Genomic DNA, 8,780 nt, shown 5'->3' with positions numbered 1-8,780 from the left:
ACCATCTTTAGAGGTCCTAGCACGCCATTTCTCGACCCGCTCTTTCGTTTGAGCCCAAAAAAACATTCATATCTTGTCTGACATCTTTGCTACAAACTCGGGCTTTCGACTCGGGTTTTCAATTGAAGACTTATAAGAAAAAATCTTATAAGAAAGAATACTTTAGTTTTTAGGGATCTATTCCTCATTTGCGTTAATTCACGCAAAATAACTATATTTTTACTGCAGAATAAACCGGAAGGTTTAAATGTTTGCGATTAAAAAAACGTACAATCAGGAATTGGAACCGAAGAGAAGAAAAATAAATCTCGGGAGAAATCGTTCTAAATATTATTTTTGAGGTACAGACCATTTTTTTTTCGTTTAAATTGAATTTTCTGTAAGAAAATCACTTGATGAAAAAAATTCAAAGCCACGTGATGACCGAACGATTAACAATCAAAATTTTTCCTTCACTTGTTCCGCAAAATAAATTGTTTTCTGTCGAAATGACGACTTCATGTTTAACCAAAATCCCCCGATCACTCCGAATAATTACCAATGACCTTATCGTAATCCAAATAATCAATTAGCGTTACCAATTCATAATGATGACTATTTCCAGTTGTTTTTACCTTCCACTGTCCCCCAGAATGTCATCACGATCTATCGGGTGCCCTTGAATTCCCAAAACCTCACTCCCTCGCCGGTTATCCGATAGTGATTAAATATTTATTTGGGACAAGTGCCTTCAATTAATGATAAAAGGACTTTGGAAAGTTCGCCACGCCAACTAATGCCCGTGGTAAGTTATACATTAGCTCATGCGTTACAAAAACTTCACGTATACTCAATTACATACATTTGAGTTTAACGAGAAAATAAGAGCGATCCATCATAAACACTGGGGTGTACGCGACGCACAAATTAAGGGAGTAGAAGGATGAGGCGGACGAAACGTTTTAAACTTTTATTGATTTTTCATGATACAACTTCTTAATGCAGTGAGTAAAAAATTAAGTAAAAAATTGATCACTCAATTTACGATCGATGGCAGATGATTAAACTGGGAGATCAAATGGGGCCTCACAGACAACTTTGTGCAGCGAAATTGAGTGTTAATTGTCGCCCAAGACCTGCGCGATTGACTGGAATCATGGTAACTCTTGGTAAATTAATGCAGATTATTTCTTTCGATAGAATTCGATAGAAAATTCCATTGGATTTCAGGGGGCTCTCACTTTCCTGTTCTTCTCTTCTCAGAAATAAAATCGATCAAAAAAATGGGGAGAGCGAGAGATAAAATTTTTGTTATCAACTTTTTTTATTATTGGCAGTACTGACAAGAATAATAATTTTCTATTTGTCTTATAATTCAATTGATTAGATTAGGCTGAGTGAACTTCTCTTTTTTCATTCTAAAAATTAAAGCTCAGCATCACTTTTTCCTTTTCCCCCTTTGGATCTCCCCCCGGGCTTTGATCTGGACTTTGGATTTTGCTGCTTCACTTTCTTTTCAATGAATCCATTAGCACAATCTTCTCCCGTCAAAGCTTCTCAATAATTTTTCATTCCGCTGAATGGAACATTATTATTCTCATCAGTATTCCCAAGAATAATAAAAAGTTGGTAAAAAAAATTGAATAACAAAATTTTTTTTGCTTATATTGCGTCGATTTTATTTTTACGGGGCAAAATGGCATAGCTGAAAATGTTGCGCTAGGTTTAAAGCTCATTCAAGCTTTAGTCTATCACTTGATCACCCACATTTCAGTAATTCCATCGGAAATCAGTAAAAGGGAGGAAAAAGGAACCAAATTACACGAGTAATGAATATCTTTATGATTTTAAGAAATTTCTAATTTTTTCGTGCAAAATTGAACTATCCCATTTTACCCTCCTTTCCCATTTTACCCTACCCTCCCCTATATTTTTCTATGGAATTTTCTAGCGAATTCGCTCGGTTGTTCTATTAATTCAGTAACGAAGTGGTAAAACGGTTCAAGTCGACTCATCTCCTAGTTGAGTTATTGAAGAATATTTTGGAATCTAAAGGAGATAATGAAATTTTCGTAATAACTTTTTTTGTAGCGCGAATTGAGTGTTACAAAAAAGGTCTTGACACAAATTTGGCTATCTCCCTTAGATTCCGAGATATTCTCTAAAAACCGCTGTACCACTTCGCCACTGAATTTTTTCCGTCCGCGATTTTCGTTAAATGAATTAAAAATGAGGGTAAATATCCATTCAGGTGAAAATAACAGTGCCATCTCCGACATCATGGCGTTGCTTTCCAAGAACGTAGATATAGTAAGACTCAATGTCTCCCACAAGGACTTGAAATGGCATGAAACCGTGATAAACAATCTTCGAACCGCAATTGATTGCCTGAGTGCCCGCGCCGGTGTGTCTTGTTATCCTCCGGCTGTTGCATTAGATCTTCCTGGACCGGAAATTCGAGTCGGAGCCCTGGGCACTCAGGACGTGCGATTGTCCGTAGGGGACGAGATCAAGATTTTTACAGAGGGGAATGCCAAGACGATTCGGGATATCGATGGAATACGCTCCTTCGGTATCTGCTATCCTGACTTGCCCAGGATCTCTCAAATTGGGAATAAAATTGTCTTGGACAGAGGATCTGTTTGCCTGGAAATTAATGAAATCGGTGAAACTTTAATTATTCTCATCCGATTTTTTATCTCGTTTTAAACAGTGGTTTGAGTCGACTCAGCTCTTGGCCGAGTTTCCGAGCAATATCTCCGAATCTGACGGAGATAACGGAATTTTCGTAATGACCTTTTTTGTAGAGGAAAGTGAGAGCTACAAAAAAGGTCATGACGAAAATTTTGCCACCTCGCTTAGATTCCGAGATATTCCTCGACAAATTTATTTCTAGAGATCTTTTTCTCTCTTGAGTCTCAAAAAATTTTTATCCGTAAATATTAATTTATTTTTCAATAAATAAATGAATGAATGAATAAATAAATACACGACGATTATAAATAATATACATAAATCCCTAATTAATTCGTTGGAATTAATTGAAATGGCTGACGGATTCGTTATTCTCAGGAAATGAATACGTGAAGTGTAAAACAACAAAAGAAGGAACGATTCACAGAAATATGATTGTCCAGCCGATAGACAGTCCCTCAAACATCCCAGGATTTTGCAAACGCGATGATGAAGCCCTGAAACTTGCCCTGGCCCTTCGCGCTGATTTTTTAATACTTTCACCCGTTCCGAACGGCAAAGCTGTGGCTGAAATCAAGGATCGAATCCGTAAATCAGGTGCTCAATGAAGAATCCAACAAACTCCCTTTACCCATCAATTTATTTATTTTTCACCTAGGAAATCGTCCAATCTGCCTTCTCTCGAAAATCTCCTCTTCCCAGGGTCTCGACAACTTCGATGAGATTTTAAAACTCTCGGACGGCATTCTGATCGATCGGGAATCCCTCCAGATCGTTGTAGGAACGGAGGAGCTGTGTCTCGCGCAGAAATCGATGATTGCCAAATGCAATAGGGTAGATTTCAAATTAATCAATCTCTTTCATTTTCGTTTCCAGAAATATTTCCGAATTTAAGGGAGATAGCGACATTTTCATAATGACCTTTTTTGTAGCGCGAATCGAGTGCTACTAAAAAGGTCATGAGAAAAATTTTGCCATCTCCCTTAGATTCCGAGATATTCATTGAGAACTGGCCAATAGTCCCAAGATCGACTTAAACCGTTTCACCACTTCGCTCCTAAATTCTCAAGGATGTTTAGCCGATCGAGCGATCAATTCACTCACCACAGAAAATATTTCAACCTACTGAAGGGTTATTTCACACGCTCATGCGGTTGAGGACCCTAAATTACCTTCAAGGCCACTATATTCCCTACGATCGGAAATAAATGACCGGAAGTTTTTTTTTCACAATCATGAGTGAATGGCCCACTGAACTTTTTTTTAACAAGCCGCACAAGGCCACGTCCTCCTCATAAAAGCCTCTAGTGCGACGGACAGTTCTCGGTAATTAATTTCTCATTTGAAAGCCCCTGAAAGGGTTGAAATTGTCGTGAACTCGGGGCTGGGAAATGAAAATTGTATTGAGTGTTGTGAGTTATCGATAAACATCCTTATCTTCGGGGCTTCTGAGAAAATAAATAGCTTCATAAATCAACTCAATGTACGATAACATTGATCTCATCTCCTCCTTTATCGTTAATTATTATTTTCACTTCGATTAAGGTGGGCAAAGCCGTGGTAATAACGTATCGCGTGCCGAACGACAGTTCAACAAAATTGAACCTCGACTCAGTGGCGAACGCCGTATCAGAGGGGGTTGACACTATTTTCCTTGCCACTGGAGCACTGAATGTAAAAAATACCATAAAACTCATTGGGGACGTTGATCTCGTCTCGCGCGAGGCTGAATCGGCCAGGTGGCTGAGAAAAATTCCCCGAGATCTCAGTTACAAGGTATTTTCTCATTCACGTACCTTTAATATTCTTTCGCCGAGTTCACTCCGCCTCCTCATCCATCTCGTATTAATAATTACAATTTTTTGCTGATGTTATATCTCGTGTAAAAAAATTCCATGGAATTTTGAGACGGTTGGCTCTGGGAAATAAAGTTGAGTGGAGGTCGCAGCCGTTTGAACCTTCAGGGTGAGAGAGGGTGGGAGTGGGAGTTCAAAGAAACTGCGGCACGATCTGAGAGTTTCCTCAGACAACATCAGAACACGGATGATTAGTGGACCTGGGGGCGAAATATGTCTTCACTGAGGGCCCCTTCCTATTGGTTTTTGTGGGGAAACCTTTTCGTTTTCGCTCAGAATTCATCAAAGGACCTGATGATTTTTTTTTTCATTAAAATAAAATTCTAATTTGGAACTGCGTCTCTTCTTCCTCATCCACTTGCTTCCAGACAACCACTCCACTGGATCCAAGCCACGGAATGGCGATGGCAGCTGCGGAGATGTCCGCGAAGCTCAATGCCTCGGGGATAATTGTGACAACGACGACCGGACGCACTGCGATGCTACTCTCGATCTATCGACCACCGTGTCCAATTGTTGCTGTGACCCGTTACGGAATTGCAGCACGGTGGCTACGACTGTACTTCGCTGTTCATTCCATTCACTACAGATGTGAGTGGTGAATAAAAACGAGAGCTTTTTTTTTCACGTTCACACGTGCAAAAAAAAATCATAGAAACACCCAGCGAATTCACGGGAAAATTCTACGGGTCTGAATATTACGGCATTGCGCATTTTCATCAATGGAAATGTTTAATGGAAAATATTCTCCATAAAAAATCAAGAGAATTCTATGCAAATTATTCTATCGATTATGCACATTTTCATTTGCCGTCCCCTGAAATCCCATCCATTAATGCCACGTTAACGTAACATGAATGATTACAGACGAGTGGATATTTGATTTAACGTCTATTTACCCTTCATTACCGAGTTTATTTTTAATCCTTCACCGTTAATTAGTTTTCGTCAGTCGAGGGTTCGCAGAATCAACGAAAACATTTCAGTAGCGAAGTGGCAAACCGGTTCAAGTCGACTCATCTCCCAGTTGAGTTTTTGAGGAATATTTCCGAATCTAACGGAGATAGCGAAATTTTTGTAATTACATTTGTTGTAGTTCTCACACTACAAAAATTCGGCTCTTAGGAGGGCTCTTAAACTAAGATCTAAGACTATAAGACTGGAAAAAAATCTTAAAATAAGATATATTTCGGATCTTTTGACGGCGTCTTATGAAAATTACGATACTGAAGGGGTCTTAACCAGGAATAAGATCTATTTCGTATCTTAAATTATAAGATCCGAAGGGGTAAAAGGCAAATAATGTTGAATTTTTTTAAAATTATTTTTTTTCAATTTTCGGAGTGAATGGCGGGATGAGGAGGGGGTGAAGGGGTTAGAGCAAAATAATAATTAGAAAAATAAAGTCTTTTGTTTTCCTCCTTTTCGGAGCGGCCCGGTAGAGGGGGAGGGGGGCGAAGGGGTTAAAGTCAAATAATGATGAAATTTTTTTTGTATTTTATTTTTATTTTTTGGAGCGACGGCGAGAGGGGGGAGGGGGGCGAAGGGGTTAGAGCAAAATGATATTATTTTTTTTGTTTTTTCATTTTCGGAGCGACGGGGAGAGGGGGAGGAGGGCGAAGGGGGTAGAGCAAAATAATATTAATTTTTTTTTTTTTCGGAGTGATGGAAAGAGGGGTGTAGCGACTGCTACACTTACACACACGCAGACACGTANATGACTCCCTTTGTTGAGAAAAAAAGTCGTATTTCCCTGTAACTGGCAGTAATTGTGTCTGTAACAGAGAAAGATTTAAGTAGAATAGAAATGGATTTTTGTTCGTTTCGAAAATTGCACCGATCTGGTATTTTTGCTGTTGCTGTGGGGAATGGCTGTGATTTGAGCGCTGGTGGACGGTGTTGGTCCATCCTGCGGTTCGCCGCGATGCTGGTCCGCTGGTAGTTGCTGCTCTGGGAACTGCTCTAAGTCCTCCGGCAAGACATATGCCATTAAAACCCGCGTATGTCTTGTCGGAGGACTTAGAGCAGTTCCCAGAGCAGCAACAACCAGCGGACCAGCATCGCGGCGAACCGCAGGATGGACCAACACCGTCCACCAGCGCTCAAATCAGAGCCATTCCCCACAGCAACAGCAAAAATACCAGATCGGTGCAATTTTTGAAACGAACAAAAATTAATTTTTATTCTACTTCAATTTTTCTCTGTTACAGACACAATTACTGCCAGTTACCGGGAAATACGACTTTCTTTCTCAACAAAGGGAGTCATGCAGCGACTGCTACACTTACACACGCGCAGACACGCCCTGAAGAGCAATCACCGATAGACGAGCCCTATCTCGCTCTAATCCTCCGAATATCTCGCTCTCTCAAATATCACGCGTTTACCTGCTACACAAATTATTAATCCGCACTGACCAGTGAGTCAGTCAGTCACAGTTCGTCAACGCGTTCTGTTGTGTCTTCTTGTCTCTAATAAAAACCATTTGAAAGATCGGTACAAATCGATAATTATACGGATGGATAGAATCAGAATATTTGTTGATTCATCGTTTATGAATAAATAATAGAAAATGTGAGTTTTTAAGGCTTTTTTTTCAGGTGAAAAAGAAATTTATCTCATGGGTGTGCAGGGAGTGAGGTGGTCATTCAATGTCAATCCATAGAAAAGAGAATGATTGATCAGATTTCAGAGGGAATAAATTACTAACACAAAAACATTTTTGTCAAGTTCCTTATCTTTGTCTTATTATCATTTCACTCTAACCTTTTCGCCAGTCTCCCGCTCCCCCAGCGCTCGAAAAGTGACAAAGTAAGAATATTTTTTGATTATTTTTTGACTCTGAAACCTTTGGCCCCGCCTCCCTCTTCCCAATCCGTCCAAAAAAGAGAATCATCTTCCAAACTTATTATTAGGCTTTAAGCCGCCCCCCCCCTTTCCCATGGCGCTCCAAAACTGGCTAAGAAAAATCAACAATAAACAATATTATTATTTATTAATATGAATAATTAAGCGAACCATCAATTTTACTATCTTGGTCTCCCACCCCTTTCAAAAAACGAAGAATTCTTAACAGTAATTAAAATTATTATATGGATCTAACTTCACCCCCTCCCCATCTTCTTCCACACCGCTCGTAAAATGAGAGAAAAAATATAATTCTGATATTAGTTGGCTCTAAACCCTCTGCTCCCCGCCCTTTCAAACACACCGAAATTGACAAAAAAATATTATTATTTGACTCCAACTTCTTCGCCTCTCAAATACATTATTCTGTAACTCTAACTCTTCCTTTCACCCCGCCCCACCGCCCGCCTCTCCAAAAATTGAAAAAAATAATTAGATATTATTTTGCTCTAACCCCTTCCCCTCGCCTCGTCGTGCCGAAAATGAAAAAAAAAAAAATTAATATTATTTTGCTCTGACCCCTTCGCCCCCCTCGCCGACGACACATCGCTCTAAAAAGAAAAAAAAAGAAAAAAAAATTTCATCTTTATTTGACTTTAACTCCTTCGCACCCCACTCGTCTGCCACGCCGCTCCGAAAAGGACGAAAACAAAAAAATCTATTTTGCTAATTATTATTTGGCTCTAACCCCTTCACCCCCTCCGCCTCCCGCCATTCGCTCCGAAAATTGAAAAAAAAAACAAAAAAAACTAGGGGTGCGGCTGGTCGCACCCACAAAAAATGTGGGGAGTGAGCTCAGCTTTAATTTCCAGGAGAGAAAAATGGGAAGGGACCATTAGAACCGGAGATATTTCCAAAAAACTGAAATTTAGTCAGTTTTTTGGCCATATCTCCGTCAATTTCCGTCGAAAATGAATTTGACCAAGACAAAAAATGTGGGGAGTGAGCTCAGCTTTAATTTCCAGAAGAGAAAAATGAGAAGGGACCATTAGAACCGGAGATATTTCCAAAAAACTGAGATTGACATCTCAGTCGCTAAAGTCAGTTTTTGGGTCCTATCTCCGTCAATTTCCGTCAAAAATGGATTTGACCAAGACAAAAAATGTGGGGAGTGAGCTCAGCTTTAATTTCCAGTAGAGAAAAATGAGAAGAGACCATTAGAACCGGAGATATTTCCAAAAAACTGAAATTTAGTCAGTTTTTGGGTCCTATCTCCAGTTGTAATTGTCCCATCTCATTTTTCTCTGCTGGAGATTGAAGCTGAGTTCATTCCCCACAACTTTTGTTAAGGTCAAATTGATGTCTGACGAAAATTGACGGAGATATGGCCAAAAAACCAAAATT

At 39.6% G+C, this 8,780-nt stretch overlaps 1 protein-coding gene across 1 annotated transcript in view; it reads left to right on the top strand.

Moving 5' to 3' along the window:
- Positions 1 to 1,057: 1,057 nt before the first annotated feature.
- The window catches only part of LOC107045790 (pyruvate kinase), a 29,564-nt gene continuing 21,841 nt past the window's right edge, over positions 1,058 to 8,780 (top strand). The window contains exons 1-6 of the mRNA XM_015268146.1: positions 1,058 to 1,148; positions 2,231 to 2,644; positions 3,085 to 3,270; positions 3,332 to 3,507; positions 4,219 to 4,449; positions 4,898 to 5,120. Of these exons, the coding sequence (XP_015123632.1) occupies positions 1,058 to 1,148; positions 2,231 to 2,644; positions 3,085 to 3,270; positions 3,332 to 3,507; positions 4,219 to 4,449; positions 4,898 to 5,120 (1,321 nt within the window). The remainder of the gene's footprint in view (positions 1,149 to 2,230; positions 2,645 to 3,084; positions 3,271 to 3,331; positions 3,508 to 4,218; positions 4,450 to 4,897; positions 5,121 to 8,780) is intronic.

The sequence above is a fragment of the Diachasma alloeum genome, unplaced genomic scaffold, assembly GCF_001412515.2.
Source record: "Diachasma alloeum isolate Michigan unplaced genomic scaffold, Dall2.0 Dall_scaffold_01086, whole genome shotgun sequence".
In the NCBI taxonomy this organism is placed as follows: domain Eukaryota; kingdom Metazoa; phylum Arthropoda; class Insecta; order Hymenoptera; family Braconidae; genus Diachasma; species Diachasma alloeum.
The sequence above is the reverse complement of the archived record's forward strand: the minus strand, read 5'-3'. Positions and strand labels throughout refer to the sequence as shown.